This window comes from Chrysemys picta, chromosome 1, assembly GCF_011386835.1.
Source record: "Chrysemys picta bellii isolate R12L10 chromosome 1, ASM1138683v2, whole genome shotgun sequence".
Classification (NCBI taxonomy): domain Eukaryota; kingdom Metazoa; phylum Chordata; order Testudines; family Emydidae; genus Chrysemys; species Chrysemys picta.
In genome coordinates this window covers 83,124,130-83,142,483 of record NC_088791.1, presented here as the reverse complement: position 1 = coordinate 83,142,483, position 18,354 = coordinate 83,124,130, and the positions used below count along the sequence as shown (strand labels likewise).

The 18,354-nt window shown below is 44.2% G+C and overlaps 1 protein-coding gene across 4 annotated transcripts in view; it reads left to right on the top strand.

Moving 5' to 3' along the window:
- TMCC3 (transmembrane and coiled-coil domain family 3) overlaps positions 1–18,354 on the top strand; it is a 216,139-nt gene that overhangs the window by 193,123 nt on the left and 4,662 nt on the right. For all 4 annotated transcript variants that reach the window (XM_005306484.5, XM_065576430.1, XM_005306483.5 and 1 more), the window contains exon 2: positions 16,741–17,657. In XM_005306484.5, the coding sequence (XP_005306541.1) occupies positions 16,741–17,657 (917 nt within the window). The remainder of the gene's footprint in view (positions 1–16,740; positions 17,658–18,354) is intronic.

The following is an 18,354-nucleotide window of genomic DNA, read 5'->3' as shown; positions in this document are numbered from 1 at the left end:
ACTCAGTTCCTTCTTACTGCCCGTGGTGTTAGTCAAAGCGCCCTTCCTTGCATAGCAAGGGTTAGCGGTTTCGTCTCTCTGACTTCAAGCCTTAGGGCCTTGTAAATAGTTGTTTATAGTAGTTAGAGTTAAGTGTAGTTAGGAGGTAGAGTCCCAGCGGGGACTTCACCCCAGGCGGGGCATGCCCCGGTCTCTGGGGTTTAAGCCCTGTGCAGACTGTAACAGGTCTATGCCTGAAAATGACCCCCACAGCAGCTGCCTCAAGTGTTTGGGGGAATCACATGTGAAGGGTAAGTGTTGTATTTGTAAACATTTTTGACCAAGGACTCAGAGAGTGGGATATTCATTTGCGGGCTCTCCTCCTGGAGGCTCCCCTTCGTCCGGCTTCTGAGCCGTCCCACCAAGACTTGGTGCAAAGCGCACCCTTCCTAATCCCTAATTCTGGACCTGCATTGCCTCAACAAGTCTCTCAGAAAGTTGAAATTCCGCATGGTCTCCCTGGCCGCCATCATCCCCTCCCTGAATCCAGGAGACTGGTACTCCGGCCTCGACTTATTTCCATGTTCCAAGGTCACAGATGTTTCCTCTGTTTCATAGTGGGCGGACGCCATTTTCAATTCATGGTGCTGAAAACATGAGACACCATGAACACTATTTTTCTCAACCAGGAAAAAATGTAAATGTCACACTTATGATAGTGTTGTCAAGTTTGATTATACTTTTATAATTTTTGTCAACAGTTGATTGTCTGCACAACATATTTGTTTAAATAGTTTATAAATTATACTCAGCAGCTGAATGAGAAACTGTGTGCGGGAGACGACCCACTCTTACCTGCTGTCCTGGTGATGCCCCAAATTTTCGGGTGCCCTACGCAGCTGCGTATGCCTAAGGATGGCCCTGGGGAGAACATTGTTGTTTCCCCACTTTTGAACAGTGCTCAAATTACAGGGGCACTTGGTGTGTGTGCGGGGGGAGTACTTTAACTATGTAACCTTAACATGCTTTTAACAGTGAGCAAGATTATGTCTTTAGGCACTGCCTTCACCACCCCAATAGTAGCCCTGGGAAATTTTGTGCCTCAGAGACATCTCTTTGAGGCTCAATTACCTCCCACCATCTTCTTTGCCTCAGGGAAGCAAATAGTAATTTGCTGCTTCCCTATATCGGAAACAATTTCTGACATTCCCTGTGCTGGCAGAGCCAAGGCTTTGCCCTCTTCCGATCCCTTCCTGCCCACTTACTCTTATGTGCACAGGGCCCACTTTCTCCTGCATACCTGGACCGAAGGCGCAGGTAGCCATGCATGGTGTGTGTGAGGGGTAGTCAAATAGTTTAGTCCAAGCCCATAGTCTTTATGGCATTTGTGTGTGTTGTAACGTAGGGGTGTGTCTTAATATTTTGAGCATTTTAATGTTACTATAAAGTTATGTGCTAGCATCAGACTAGGTGCTACTAACCAGCAGCTGATGATTTGGGTTCTTGAAAGCGTTTTGGCAGAATCTGAGCTGCTTTATAGCTCTCATTATAATTGTACACAGCTGACTCAGGGCCCAGGCTGCTAGTGCAGCACCAGTTTGCTGTTCTCAGTGGATTGTGATGATCCAGTAGAATGAAAGGACAGGGTATAACACTTTACAGAGTGCACATATTTTTGTGACCTGACTTGATCCAGTGCTGCCTTGAAAAGTAGCTGTTTTCTGTGGGTTGTGCTGGGTTTATTGCTACTTCTAGGTACACTGTGCATGGATTTTTAATCTAATGAAGTTATTTAGGACTGCCTACAGTACTAGTAAGATAAGCTTGCATACATTTTATAATTATATGGGATATGCATACTCATTTTTTGGACTTGCATATATTTTTTACACTTTTAGACTAGTGACTATCTTTTTTACTAAGCTGAAGCTCTTGTGTTGCTGCACAGTATGATGGGACCATTAAAACACACCAGCATGCCTTATTTGCTCTGTCAGTTAAATATACACAAATCTAGTCCCTGAAAGAACATATTGTATTTAATTCTGAAGTACAATTTGTGGTGAATATGGAGCTTTATAATAACTTCAGAATATTCTGTGAGCTGGTTATTGGAGTGTTTACTTTGAGTATATGGGGATAAATATTGGGATGTTTACTATAGGACTCTGCTGGGCTAAGCCAACAGGACTGTTGGGGAAACAAACAAGAGGGAAATCAATGACTGGAGATAAGATGCTCCAAGAACACTTGACAAGATCATGGAACAGCAGTTGTCCCAGAGGAGACTGACTCTCAGCCTCCTGTTAGAGTTGACCAAAGTGATTTTGGGCAGCCTAACCAAAAGCCCAGGAAACTGAGAAGACAAGGCCTACTGGCTGGATGAAAAGTGACTCTTGCACACCACTGTTTGCAGAGTAGACCTACCCTAAGGGCTGGTCTACTCTGGGGGGAGGCGGGGGAGAGGGCGGGTCGATGTATGATACGCAACTTCAGCTATGGGAATAGTGTAGCTGAAGTCGACGTATCTTATTTTGACTTACCTCGGGTCTCCCACGACGCGGGATCAACGGCCGTGACTCCCCCGTCGACTCCGCTACCGCCGCTTGCCCTGGTGGAGTTCTGGAGTCAACAGGTGCACATTTGGGGATCGATATAGCACGTCTAGACGAGACGCAATATATTGATCCCCAATAGATTGATTACTAGTCTGGACGTACCCTAAGAGTGGGAGAATTGCATGTTTTTACCTGAGGAAAGGTAAAGGCATGAAGCCTGACATATTGGGGGAGGGAGGTGGCAAGGGAGGGAGAATTGCAGCTAGCCCTGGAACAATTACAATGTTTTGCATAGCACTGAAAATTGACATTTGCCAACTCACTAATTGTTAGCTATTCTACCTGCCATGTAGCTTTTGCAAATTTTTATTATCACTTGGACAATTCAGTATATTATGTAGGATATGAAACTGTTTGCACCTGTTTAATGAACTGTATATATCTGCAATTCTTTTGAGAGCAGACACTTGTATTTTTTGAGCTTCCTTTGTTGATCCAGTGTGAGGAGAAGGGAGTGAAGGAGAGGATAAGCAAATGACTCAGTTCATGTGCGGAACAAGATGCAATTGTTTGTATTCAGGATGTGCTGCTGCAGAATTAAAACAAATCAAAATCTGCTTGATGGAATCATTGTTCTGTTGTTTATAAATGAAGCCTTGCAGCAGCATCAAAGAAACAATTCATGCAAACCAGACATGGTGATTCTATCCAGTTTTAAAGTGATTTTAAAATCTCTAAATGGTAACACTTTTGGACTCCACAGTAGGAATGAAACTTTAAAGGCCCTGTGGCAGAGAGTTGGGGCTTAAAGAACAACATCAAATAGCACAAGCCTGGCAATAAAATCACAAAAGTTGGCTATAGTGCAGAACAGGAACATTTCATGATTTTTCAGTAACTTATCTACATGGAATAGGGAAGTATTTGTGTAAGTAGAGGGTGATGAATCAGAGTGGGGAAAGGCCCTACAAACCAGAGAATGGGGGCAGTGAGGAAGGCAGGTGGACATAGGTGCTGACTCTGGATGCTAAATTAGCAGGTGCTTTGCATCCACCGGCAGCCAAGCTCCCCTCCCGCCCGCTCGCTGGCAGCCCCGCTGGTCAACTTTTCCCCCTCCCTCCCAGTGGGGAAGTGTTTCTCACAAGTAATAAGAAATGTGCAAGATAATCGATTTAGAAAAAGGGATACAAAATGTCTTGTAACAACTCTCAGAGCACACCCACGCATTGAAGCCTTATCTACACTACAGAGTTTTGTCGACAAGTCAGCTTTCTTCGCGAAAAGGGTGGTGGTGTAGACACTACAATGTTCCTTCCACCAACAAAACTCTCCTGCTTTGCTGACAAAATAAATCCACCTCGACGAGAGGCATAGAGCTTTCTGCGGCAAAGTTATATTGACAAAGTGTCAGTGTAAACACTTGGCTGTGTTGCTGTAAATGGCCTCCGGCAGATGTTCCACAACGCCCATCCTGACCGCTTTGGTCAGTGATTCAAACTCCGCTGCCCTGCACCCAAGCACACAGGCTCCTCCTCCTTTAAAGGCCCGGGAATTTTTGAAATTCCACATCCTGTTTGCTCGGCATGGACAGCTCACATTGCATCTTCCCAGCTGACCATGGTGGCAAACAGTCTCCCGCTTGGAGCACACCTGAGTTCTTGGCTCTGCTGGCACTGTGGGGAGAGGAGACTGTGCAGTCCCAGCTGTGCTCCAGCCGTAGGAACTTCGATACCTTTAGTCAGATTTCTTGTGACATGTTGGAAAAGGGCTACAAATGGAACACACATCAGTACAGTGCGAAAATAAAAGAGCTGAGGCAGGTGTACCAGAACGCAAGGGAATCAAACCGTTGCTCTGGTGCTGCTCCGAAGACCTGTCACTTCTGCAAGGAGCTGGATGCCATCCTTAGCAGCGACCTCACCGCCAAGACTTCCATGGATGCTTCGGCGGGACTGGAGACAAAGGACTCAACCCTGAGGAGGTCAAATTGGAGGACGATGTGGAGCACATGGCAGAGTTGTCTGGTGGCGTGGCGAGTCAGGATTTTTTTTCCAGTCCGGAGGGATCTAGCCAGTCCTAGCTGTCTGTCTCTGGCGCGCATGATGCAGGAGAGGAGAGCTCTGGTAAGTGATCTTTTTGAGTTGATGCTGCTTGGTTATATGAGGTAGAGCTGTCCTTTGCTCTGTATATTGTAGAAGTGGGTGAAGGGATAGAAATGTACAAGACTAGCTGTGTTTGCGTGTGCTCCACATTCCCCTGTACAGCTAAAAAGTGCTGCATAACCGTGTGTTGTTAATGCACACCAAGATTTCACAGGAATCCTCCACAGAGGTCTCTAGGAAACTTTCCTGGAGGTACTCACCAATTCTTTGCCAAAGGTTCTTTGGCAGAACTGCTTTGTTCCTTCCCCCATTGTAAGAAACTTTCCCGCGCCACTCAGCAATCACTTGTGCTGCTTTGGTCCCTGAACACACACGAGCAGCAAAGGGACCCAGTCTGAAGTCTCATGCATGCAGGAGATGCATTCTTGCTTACCCTCAGACATAAGCTAACTGCTTCAATGAGGCACACGCACACACACTTTCTCTCTCACACTCTTGTACTGATCCCCTTAAAAAACCACTGAGATCTTGAGCCCCACCTCTCCACCTGCGGGCTGAACTCACCATATTTAGGATGTTCGCTGAGCTGTGTGCTTGCCATGGAACAGTGAGAAACTAATTTGTATTTTAAAAAAGGTGTATTTTACTATAGTGATTCGATGCTGTGTGTGAACTAGCAATCATGCTTCTGTTTACTGTTTCTTGTGCTTCTGCAGATGTGGCTTGCAGGGGGCCCCCACACACACCGGCAGAGCACTTCCGTGACCAAGGAGGAGTAAGGAGAAGATGTTTTGAGAGGTGCTCTAATCCTCAGAGGCCGAAAAACAAGAACACATGGCATGGAGAGAGACTTTAAAAGAAAATTATAAAATAGAAGGCAGGGTAGAAAGGAGAGCCAGGAGTGAATTTTAATGGTCCGGGTTCACAGGCGCCGACTTCCCCTCTTTCCTGGGGGTGCTTAACCCTGCCCCAATGTCCCGACTCCGCCCCATTCCAACTCCTTCCCCAAATCCCTGCCTCCTCCCCTGAGCATACTACGTTCCCGCTCCTCCCCCTCCCTCCCAGAGCGTGCTAATGCTGCCAAACAGCTGCTTGGTGGTGGCCAGGCAGGAAACGCTGGAAGGTAGGTGGAGGAACAGGGATGCGGTGTGCTCATGGGAGGAGGAGGTGGGGCGGGGGGTGAGGGGAGCTTGGCTGTCAGTGGGTGTGGAGCACACACTAATTTTTCCCCATGGGTGCTCCAGCACCAGAGCACCCATGGAGTCAGCACTTATGTCCAGGAGCAGATGATAAAAGTGATGGAGGAGCAAACAGAGATGTTTTGAAGTCCCTAATCACACAGAAGGCAGAATTCATGTATGCTCAGCCCCCCCACCCCACCCAATATAGAACTGCTTTCCATACCCTCCCCAATCTCCTCCCACACATTCCTTGCAACTTCTAGGCCCGTCTCAGTACTCCATTCACTCCGCCGCTTCGGACAGCTTCCAGAAAGATAACTGGACTTACACACAACTATAAGAGCCTATGCTGCCCTGTACTGTGATCTCCCTTCCCACCAAGCCTTTTGTGTGCTTTGTTAATTGGTATTTAATAAAAACATACTCTCTGAAAGATAACTGATCTTTATTTGTCTCCTCCACACGTGGTTGCTGCTGGAATTAATACACCGTGGCAATCTGATCATTCGCCAAGTACAAATCACGGTCAGGAGTCATCAAAATTTTCATGCAAGGTGGCATGTTAGCAAAGCATGGCAGACTGCTGTCTAGAAAGACACATTATTGGAGCTCATTGTCAAAATGTTGCCTCAAAGCCTCCCTGATTTGAATAAGCCCCCCCATTGTGCCCCTCTGATAGCCCTGGTATCTGACTGCTCAAATTCAGCAGACTGGCAATCTGCCTCCGTGTTCCACCCCAGGGGAAACTTTTCCCCCTTAGCATCACAAATATTATGGAGCACATAGCAGGCTGCTATGACCATGGGAATGTTTTCCTCATTTAGGTCTAACCTGCCATAAAGGCAACACCAGCATGCTTTTATTCTGTCAAAGGCACAGTCATTCTGCACCTGCTCAGCCTGTTACTGAAGTGCTCCTTGCGACTGTCCAGGTTTCCCATGTAAGGCTTCATGGGAGTAAGGGGTACACTGGGTCTCCCAAGATCACTATGGGAATTTTGACATTCCCCATTGGAATCTTCTGGTCTGGAAAGAAAGTCCCTGCTTGGAGCTTTCTGTATAGGCCTGTGTTCCTGAAGCTGCGTGTGTCATGCACCTTCCTGCACCACTCTGTGTTGATGTCAGTGAAACAGCCACGGTGATCCACAAGCACCTGCAATACCATAGATGATCCGGCACCAAAATTAGGATAAGTGGACCATCTATTGCCCCTCCGCAGTTAGGGAATCCCATTGCTGCAAAGCCATCTACTATTTCAAGCATGTTACCAAGAGTCACAGTCCTTCATAAAAGGATGCAATTAATTGCCCAGCACATGTGGATGCTCTGAATCCAAAGTGAGGGTGTGTCTACATGCAGATTTGCAACAAAATAATTTAGATGTGAATTAAAACTGATTTAGTTATTTGGTTTATAGTTTGTGTGTAAATAAGCTCTTAGTCTGAAGTGAGATAGGAAGGATCACCATCCCAAAACTTCACTAACTCTGGGTCTGTGCCAGCTGCTTTCTGGTCTCCTATTGGATAAATTGTAACAGGTGTACACTTCTAGTCAAAACACTCTTCTAAAGGCACCCCTTATGTTCCTCATAGGTAGAAGTACTTTGAAACTGTATACTTTTCATTAAGCATGTCCAGTGAGATCCCTGTACAAGAGTTGTATTATTATTACATGCCACACACAAAAAAATAAATAAAATAAAGGGCAGTTGATGCAGTGTTAACAAGAGAGTGTCAAATTCAAAAATTGTGGTTCCAATAGCAATAGTAATGTAACTTCTGGGTGTGCTGTGTTTTGTATTTCCTTATATGGAGTAATTTAAAAAAAAGATATATTGGCTTTACTGATTGTGATGATTTTGGGAATCTATGTACAGCTTATAAATTCTGTTTGATGTTGGGATTCTGTACGTGTATCTGGGTCAGATTGCAAACGCCATTTTGAATGTAGGGCTTTGTTTGCCTTCTCTGTCTTTTTACCTCCGTGATAGAGTGAAATTCCAGGGGTTGGTGACACAGGCATGACAATGGAGATACGTTAACCTGAATGGCTCCCATTCAAATGAGAGCATCTTAGGACAAGGGGATGGCGGAAGCTTAGGGGAAACCAAATTTTTCCAACTTCTATGTAGGGGCCAGGAATCTAGAGCAGTGGAATTTCCCAGAAGGAGAACAAAGGCTGGGTTTTATTGGTAGGATTTACAAACTCCGGATGACTCTCATAAAGCCTGAGATTATGGGGATGGAAGGGGGATAAGCGGAAGCTTGGGAAAGAGAACAGAAGGAAACTGGCTGCACAGGAGAGAGGAAGAAAGAGACACTCATTTGGAGGAGAAAGCCATGTGAAGAACTGGGATCCTGAACTCCTTAGAGCAAGGGTTCTCATACTGTGGGTCGGGACTCCAAAGTGCATCATGACCGCATTTTAATGAGGTTGCCAGGGTTGGTGTTAGACTTGCTGGGGCCCAGGGTTGAAGGCGAAGCCCAAGCCCCTCCACCTGGGGGCAAAGCCAGAGGGCTTCAACCCTGGATGGCAGGGCTCAGGTTACAGGCCCCCCCACCTCGGGCTGAAGCCCTTGGACTTTGGCTTTGGCTCCCTGCCCTGGGGCGGTGGGGCTTGGGCTTCCCCGCCCCCCCCCCCCCCCAGGATCCTGTAGTAATTTTTGTTGTCAGAAGGGGGTCGTGGTGCAATGACATTTGAGAACCACTGCCTTAGAGGACTCTACCCTAAGCCCAAAGAATGTTTCAGAATGGTTAGAAAACAGGTAGGGAAATTCACACAGGTACAAAACTTGTCTGTTTGCTTCTTTTATCGCATGTCCCCAAAGAGGTGAGCTGTAAACACAGAGTGCCTCCTAGGTTGCAGCCCTGGGAAAGGGTTTAAAGCAACTGAGTGGGGGTCGAGTGCAGCTGGCCTGCAGGATCCCACTTCCATGAAAGGGTAACCGACAGAGCCAATGCCCGGGAAGTGTGCCACAGAACCCAAGGAAAGAGACAGCACTGCACCCTACTTCAGACCTAGGGAAGCTTAAGACCACACAGATCTAACTTGTTGGTATCCAAACACAGTAGCCTAATGAGGGGGAGCTCAACGAGGGCTGTGTGTGACACTGATGTTGGAAACGTAACTTCAGCTTTCCTGATGTGTCCTTGCTTACGGCCTCACAAACGGTAATGTTGTATTAAAACAATAGACTGGCTGTGAGATGACATCAAGAGGAATAGGTTCCATACATCAGGGCCTCCTATGACAACCCCTCTCATTTTCCTGTGTGGCCACAGTTCAAGCTATGGACCTATCAGAAGGTTATATGAGGTAGAGCTGTCCTTTGCTCTGTATATTCTAGAATGTTTGCATGGCTGTGAAACTTTGGTCCAGCAATTTTAAACCTAGGCTTACAATGCAGTGTGGATACTTAAACATGGGCTTGGAAACACCGAGTCCACCAGCTTGTGTCCCACAGATCTGGGCTTGGAGTACAGTGTAGATATGCCCTGAGAGTATGTCTACACTGCAAAAAGACACCTGCAGCTGCAAGTCTCAGAGCCCTAGTCTACAGACTCAGATTTGAGGGACTTGCATTATGGACAAAAAAAATAGCTGGGTAGATGGTCCTGCTTGAGCTCTGAAATGAATCCACCTCCCCTTTGGCATCAGAGCCCAAGTGGGAATGTCTACATGGCTATTTTTAGTGTCATAGTATGAGCCACAGTCTGTAGACCCGGGCTCTGAATTGTTTTGCTGTGGGTGTTTTTTGCAGTGTAGACATACCCTGAAGGGCTAGCTTAGGGTTTCTACATCAGAGACTGCTCCAGTAGACTTCAGGAAGAAGAAAGGACTTGAAAGACACAGTAGGAGAAGGGAATTGTGAACTGAGCATATTTGATAGAGATCTCTCGTTGACTTTTTGGCTTTGTTTCCAGTAGTAGGGGAAACCCCCCAAACTACCTCTAGGCTGTGCACACAGTCAGTCTATGGAAAGTATATGCACTCATCCCTGTTTCTCCATTCTCTTCATGTGTTTTGTTTCACACACCTCTAAAAATATCATTTTAAGAAAAGACCTATGCTATTTGAGGCATGGACTGGTGTCATAACTATAAAGGGAAGGGTAACAGCTGTCCTGTGTACAGTACTATAAAATCCCTCCTGGCCAGAGACTCCAAAATCCTTTTCCCTGTAAAGGGTTAAGAAGCTCAGGTAACCTGGCTGGCATCTGACCTAAAGGACCAATAAGGGGACAAGATACTTTCAAATCTTGGGGGGGGGGGGGGGAGAAGGCTTTTGTTTGTGTTCTTTGTTTTGGTTGTGTGTTCGCTCTCGGGACTGAGAGGGACCAGACATCAATCCAGGTTCTCCACATCTTTCTAAACAAGTCTCTCCTATTTCAGACTTGTAAGTAAATAGCCAGGCAAGGCGTGTTAGTTTTCCTTTGTTTTCTCAACTTGTAAATGTACCTTTTACTAGAGTGTTTATCTTTGTTTGCTGTACTTTGAACCTAAGACTAGAGGGGAGTCCTCTGAGCTCTTTAAGTTTGATTACCCTGTAAGGTTAATTTCCATACTGATTTTACAGAGATAATTTTTACCTTTTTCTTTAATTAAAAACCTTCTTTTTAAGAACCTGATTGATTTTTCCTTGTTTAAGATCCAAGGGGTTTGGATCTTGATTCACCAGGAGTTGGTGGGAGGAAGGAGGGGAATGGTTAATTTCTCCTTGTTTTAGATCCAAGGGGTTTGGATCTGTATTCACCAGGGAATTGGTGAAGGTCTCTCAAGGCTATCCAGGGAAGGAAATTAGCCTTGGGATGGTGGCAGCGGACCAGAGCTAAGCTGGTAGTTAAGCTTAGAAGTTTTCATGCAGGCCCCTACATTTGTACCCTAAAGTTCAAAGTGGGGATACAGCCTTGACAACTGGTTTTTTTGCCACATCCCTAATACAGTGGGACCCCGACCTGATTGGACGACATATAGGCACTACTTTAACACAAATAATTCCCCATTGCCATTTTTGTGGAGCCACTTTTCAAAGCACAAGCAGATGTCTAAAAACAATACACTTTATTTACATCAGGTTGCCTCTTACCCAACCCCCACTTCTCCAAAATGCATTTATACTAGACAGAGGATATGCATGTTAATTGTTTGGCCAGTGTTAAAGTCCTTAGCCCTGTACCTGGTTCAGTGTTCTGAACAGCTGGTCTAATGTCCTCTCTGGATTACTGTACTTCAGCCTAGGAAGGGCTCACGTGGGTAGTCCAGGAAAGGTCTCTTCGGCTACGTCTTCACTGGGGGGGGGCGGGGGGGGGATTGATTTAAGATACGCAAATTCAGCTATGCGAATAGCGTAGCTGAATTCGACATATCTGAGCCGACTTACCCCGCTGTGAGGATGGCGGCAAATCGACCGCCGCGGCTCCCCTGTCGACGGCGCTTACTCCTACCTGTGCTGGTGGAGTACAAGCGTCGATTCGGGGATCGATTGTTGCGTCCCAACAAGACGCGATAATTCGATCCCCGAGAGATTGATTTCTACCCGCCGATTCAGGTGGGTAGTGAAGACGTAGCCTGAGTGCATAAAGGCTGCAAAGGTGCTGGAACTGGGGGTGCTGCTGCACCCTGGCTTGAAGTGGTTTCCATCATATACAGGGTTTGCAGTTTGGTCCAATTATACAAATTGTCCCAGCACCCCTGAAAGGCTGTGATCTGGCCTGCTGGGCTGTTTGTTTGCTTTTTATTTATTCTACACATTTTAAACAGGCATTTGTAGACACCCTCCAGTGCGCTGTTGAACTCTGGCTTCCCCAGCAGGAAAGTCCCTGGCTGCTCAGCTCCTGGACTATAAATCACTAAAGCTATCTTAAGCAGTGTAAATGGTACAAATAGCTCTCGACTAGGCTTTTTGGGGATGGTGTGTGGTCCTTCCCTTCACAACATAGCACTGTTCTACCCCCCCCCCCCCACCTCTGTCCCCCACTCTTACACCTCACCCTGCAAAAAACGCCTAACATTTCCATCAACAGCCATTGCATGAGTCTGAGTCTCCTCCGCTCCTCCAGGGAGTTAATGGGATGTGTGTCTAACACCACATAAGCACAGTAGATTCCTTCAGGCTCTTAGCTAATGCTTTGCATTCCTCATTCTGGTCTAGTGCCAGGTCTGTCTCAGGATTGCTTCCTCTGCTGCTCAACAGCTTCTATCCCAGTTTCCCATTTACTGCTTTTCTTTTAGTCAAGACAGTATATTTCCACTCCTTTCAGACCTCCCCAGGTAGACTTTTTATTTTATTTTTTTTTTTTTTAAGGGCTCTTCTTCACTGATGTAAGACACAGATGGTCCCGATATGCTCCTTGCATGGTTAGCATGAAGGTAACCGGTGCTGCCACTGCCTGCAAAGGTGACTTGCTTGACACCTTTTTTGGCTGATGTGAACTTCATATTTGCCTGATTTGTCTTTATACCTTCCTGACTGGGTAGGGAGGGGAAGGCACATAGCATGGGTAAGAACTGAACTTTGTGACCATTAGCTGTTCCAGTACTTTGCAGTAAGGGACATGAGGGAGAAGAGACCTGATTCAGGCTTCTATCCAATTATTGCAAAATATTTTTAGAACACTTTTGTACTAAAGGAAGTAAACACTATAAAGACTGTAGTCAGAACCACCCATTTCTGGAAGCAATGTACAGTTTGTGCTGGATAACATCAGTGACAAGTCTGACTTGCGTGTGTATGTGTGGTTCACGGACTTATTTTAGGATAACTTTGTGTCAAGGTTTATTCAAAAGTGATTTGCATTGTTTCTGGAAGCTAATATTTTATACTAGGCTTCCCGCCATCTCCTTTGTTGATTTAGCCAGATACAGTAAATGCTTCTGATCAGACATTCATTTATGTGGGCTAGTGGACTGACTACATGAACTCCTGAGTTATAATCCTGATTCGGACACTGACTCTCTGTATGGCCTTGGGCAAGTCATCTAATGTCACTGTGCCTGAGTTTTGGCACATGTAATATTGGAGATGCTTATCTGTCACAGAAGTATTGTGAAGATTTATTAGCTATTGTTTGAAAAGTGGTATATAAAGCTAAGTAATTATTTTTACTGTTCGATATAATGTCTAAGACCATTCTGGAAATACAAGTATTGCTGGAAATAAGATCTTGTACATCAGTGACCCACCTTAACAGTGTAGTATTTTGATCACCATTTTCAGATGGAACATTAAACCGCTGTGTGTGGAATCTAAGTTAATACTGAAATGGGATTGGCTTAATAGAGCTGATTCTCCTCTTGATGCACATATGTAATTATTATTAGCGTTCTATGCAAGCAAGAAGGGGGTAAATAATCCTGTTTGATTCATTGAGCATATTGCTCAATATTTTTTCATGTGAGCAAACTGTTGAGGTGCTCAGATACCTCAGTGAGTGGACTAGCATAAGAACCTGAATAGACTGCCAGTAGTGCAGACTGTCTTGGGGCACCTGCTTGTAGTCAGGCCTGGCGCTGAGGGTTAGGCCTCCCTTGATTTCCCTGCACATGGGATATAAACATTCAGGCAGACCTTCAGGTCTCTTTATTTGGAAGGTCTCTTTATTAACAGAAGAATCCATAGACTTCGACAGAGAAAAAAAGACTAAGAACAGGGTGCTTGGCCATGGGACTTTGGGTTCATCTTGCCACAATTCCAGGAGCATCAGATCGTGACCGACAGAGCCCGGCTCCCCTCTGCGACCAATCTGGCTGGCCACTAGATTGATCCAGATTCTGGACTGGTAACTATAAACATCAACTGGCAGGACTGTGTGTGTGTGTGTGTGTGTGTGTGTGTGTGTGTGTGTGTAAAACTGAAAAGCATATGCTAACTGCTGTATTCTCCATAAATGTGGCGTAATGCCTTTTTCCCTGAAAAAGATCCTGTGTGCTTCTTATAAGCATAACCCTAGGCCCATTACCACCAGGGTTCTCTTGACTTAGGTCCCTTTCTCTGGAGTTAGATCTCTTGCCTTTACCTGGGTAAGGTCCTCCTCTGGGTTCAACTCCATGGAGACCAGTCAGCTGCAGCTCTTCTCCAAGGCAGCACGTTGTTCCTGGCAGGCTGGGCTTCCTACAATGGTTTGGGAGATCCTTTTGCTGAGACCAGGCCACCTTGGATGCCTGTCAACTGTAGCTCTCCTTTTAAGAATCTCCTGTCTCCAGGAGTATACCTTCTAGACTCTCTGCTCTGGTGAGCTCTCCTGATAGCTTCTTTCCTCAGAAGCTTCCCGTTTCTTTGGGAGTACTTACCCTAACTAAACTCAGATAACCTTTTTATTAGGTCTGGCTGTCATTCACCAATTAACCTTTAAGTAGTCATCTGGGGCAGTCATTTAACCTTGGTGGTCCTGCAGAAGGCAGTCACAAGCAGACTGGACCCTGATTCCACTTAAAGGGGCCAGTCTCCCTGGGACATCAACAGTAACCAATATTTTTAACAAGAAATAATCAATATCAGAACTGTGCTCTCTGCACAGACTGCTTGGCCCAAAACATAAGAAGCATCAGTGTTGCACTAGCTGCTTTTTATACTCCATCAATTCATAGAATATCAGGGTTGGAAGAGACCTCAGGAGGTTATCTAGTCCACTCTGCTGCTCAAAGGAGGACTAATCCCCAGACAGATTTTTGCCCCAGATCCCTAAATGGCCCCCTCAGGGATTGAACTCCCAACCCTGGGTTTAGCAGGCCAATGCTCAAACCACTGAGCTAGCCCAGCCCTCCCCTCCCTTTGTAGTAGACAATGCTTGCAAGTCTAAAAAGGCATACAGTAGTTAGGTTCTGTTCACACTACATGAAGTAGCCAAACCCTTTCTGTGCTATGTCCCAAACTAATTTTATTTTTTATTAATAGGCATTTGTATTCCATGTTTCTTACACAGGACCTTGAATAATTGATTCTTGCATCATCCATTCATATTCCTATAGTGGCAAAATGCAAGAAAGGCATAAGTAAAAAGCCCTAACCATGCATGAGATTTGTCTAAAAGCAGTTTTGCCATTGAATGCTCAACAAAATGCCCTTCTGTATGGATGAAATACATTTCATACATGAGGAGAATTGACTATGCAAGGCTTAGTGTTCTTTCATCAGTTCTATTGTCATGGGGCAACTTGTGCAATAAGTGCAGTGAGGAACTAGGATGAAACTACTAAACTCACTTTCATTGATGGTCTAAACTGCCAAGACTAAAGCCCAGCTCTTCAGAGATGAAAAGGTCAATGTACTGCAAGTAACCCCTGGCATCATTCTAGTTCTTCCTCTACACGCTATTTTTAGTGATAAAATGCATTTATTTTAACTATTCAGCTTTTAAAAAGCTGAATGCTTGTTTATCACAGCGGTGAATTAATTAAATGCTTGCCAAACTCTGTGTGGTTTATGGTGCTATGTAGAAAAATACCCAAGGCATGACATTCAGAACAAAATACAATGTGAGGACTTGGGGGACGGGGTGGTGGTGGTGGTGGTGAAAGCGTTGTCCAAGATTTACTACCTATTACTGGGACTGTTTTGAGTCAGTACTAATGCCTTTATAACTTATTTGGACTGGAGTTTTTTCTCTCCAAAGCTAGCTGAAGACTGGCTGTATTTTTCAGCACACAACTTTTTTTTTATGAAGACTTTGTGATGCATGGGAAATCCATTATGGCTAATATATTTTGAAAAAAGCAATCTCTATCAATTGGATGCTATGGCTGATTCAACAAAGTGCCCCCACTTACATGACCGGGGATATTTTGGTGTGATAGTGATCAGATATATGAAAACTTTCTCCTTAGATAAATTCTACTTCACTACTCCACAGTAATTTTATATGAGAAAATATTTTAGTACTTTGGAAACTGAGGCTGTTTTGATATGCTATCTAGATTATTAATCAAGCTTTAGTGCTCTGGCCAATTATCATCATCAAGTGGCTTAATCACTATTCATCTACTTTATTACACTTCGGGAGAATACTTACCAAGTTCAATGTGCAAAACATCTAAGCGATTACAATTGAACGCAATCATAGGAGTCCAATACTTCAGACACTCTTCTTGAGAGTTGTGGGCATTTAAATCACACACTGCCAGGCTGATATTAAAATATAATCAACTTAGCGGAAACAAACCAGTCGTTGGACACCTTCAACAAACTTGAAAAGTCAAATGGGTGTCCAGTTCTCTCTGTGATCGCTACACTGAAAGCTAATGGATGCTATTGGATCTGACTGTAAATTGGGGCTCATGCTGTCACTAAAGCTTACTGTAAATTGCAAGACACCTTTGTCTAGATGAGTAAGAACATCTGTTTGTTTGATCAGTTGGGTCCATAACTGGGCTTTAGCTCAGTAAAGCATATTGGATAGTAGAGGGAGAGATATAGAAAGAGAGAACTTGACCACTAATACATGTCCATCCAGCTACAGTGGGATGTTTACCATTCATGAACGATATAAATCTTTTGATAATAGAAAATCTACAGGGAATGTTTCCTGATGCTAGTAAAGCATTTTTGTGTTTAAAAAAAACAACCCCTCTCCCCCCCCCCCCCCCCCAAACCTGGCTTTACCTATAATGTTCTAGTTTTGATTCTTCGTATTACTTTTACTTTTTTAAGCAAAAGACAAGCTACTTGGTTGTCATTTGTCAACTCAAGCATGTATTTTCATACCCATATTGTACATGGCTGAATAAGTAGCATGTCTTCACTTTCTACATTATTTAACATAACTTGTGAGAAATACTTTAAAATATGTTCAACACATATTGAACTCGTAAGTTACTTTCTGACCAGTATTTGATATAAATAGTTTGATGGGAAATCCAGTTTTGGGTAGAATTGAAATATAACATAGAAACAGCTGTCTTCAATTTGAATTTTAATCTCTTTTCAGGTGGAAAGACATGACATGAATACTCTGAGCTTGCCACTTAACATTCGCCGTGGGGGTTCAGACACCAACCTCAACTTTGATGTACCTGATGGGATCTTAGAATTTCACAAAGTCAAACTTAATGCAGATAGCCTGAAACAAAAAATTTTGAAAGTTACAGAACAGATCAAAATTGAACAAACAGCCCGTGATGGAAATGTGGCTGAATATTTAAAACTGGTGAACAGTGCGGACAAGCAGCAGGCTGGACGAATTAAACAAGTCTTTGAGAAGAAGAACCAGAAATCTGCCCACTCCATTGCCCAACTACAGAAGAAATTGGAACAGTATCACCGAAAGCTCAAAGACATTGAACAAAATGGATCTTCCAAAAGTTCCAAAGATATTTCGAAAGATAACTTGAAGGATATCCATCCCCCTTTAAAAGATGTCCATGGCAAATCTCGTATCAGTGGCCAAGGTGCTGAGAGCAGCAAATCGGGTGTGCCAGGTGTCTCCTTGACACCACCAGTGTTTGTTTTCAGCAAGTCGAGAGAGTTTGCAAACTTGATCCGAAATAAATTTGGTAGTGCTGACAACATTTCTCACCTGAAAAATACCCTGGATGAATTTCGGCCAGAAACTAGTTCCAGGGCCTATGGTGGCAGTGCTACTATTGTTGCTAAACCAAAATATGTTAGTGATGATGAGTGCTCAAGTGGGACATCTGGCTCTGCAGATAGTAATGGGAACCATTCCTTTGGGCCTGGAGGGACAAACGCTCTGGACAGCCAAGCAAAGCTTTCCATGATCTTGGAGGAACTGAGAGAAATAAAGGAGACACAGTCCCAATTAGCTGATGACATACAGAATTTAAAAGCACAGTTTCAAAGAGACTATGGTTTTATTTCTCAGACATTGCAGGAGGAAAGATACAGGTATCTTCTTTTTCTGTTCTTTTGAAATGGCTTTTGCATGGCTATATGAACTGATTCAAAACTATGTGATGAATTTTTTTTTTAAGGTAAACTTGTGTTCAGTAATACTGTCAGGTACCAAAGTTCTTGATTTCTTCTGTTAACCTAAATTTGTGACAATACTACTTCACAATCTGATAGAACTGATAGTTCTGTGCAGTTGTCTAAGGCTTTTCTGGAAAACTTTGTTATCTGATACTTTACTGACATTACATTATGTGAATATTGCATACAATTAGTGCCAGTGCTGTTGTCACCAATGGACTGCTCCTGATTTATTGTAATTTGGCATCTAATAAGTGGTCTCTGATGTAATCGAGCTTTACAGTTGACAATACTTCCTTATTAATGAGCCATTTCCTGCAGTGTGGTATGGTATATGTTCTCAACCACATTGTTATGGGACTGTGAAGTTTGAAGACACAGTGTAACAAAGTATAGAGAGATTTGGTTTTAAATACTTTAACACGGCTTCCTTGTGGGCTCATTAGCTGCTTGGTAAATAAACTCTTTAACATCCATTGTGGAGTGTGAGTTATATTCTGCAGAGTATCAGCACCTGGTCCCAGAGACTAAAAGCAGACACAAGGTAAATTTTTTGAAGGTGACTAGTGACTTTTTAGATGCCTCAATTTTTGAGCTTCTCAGCTTAAGATAC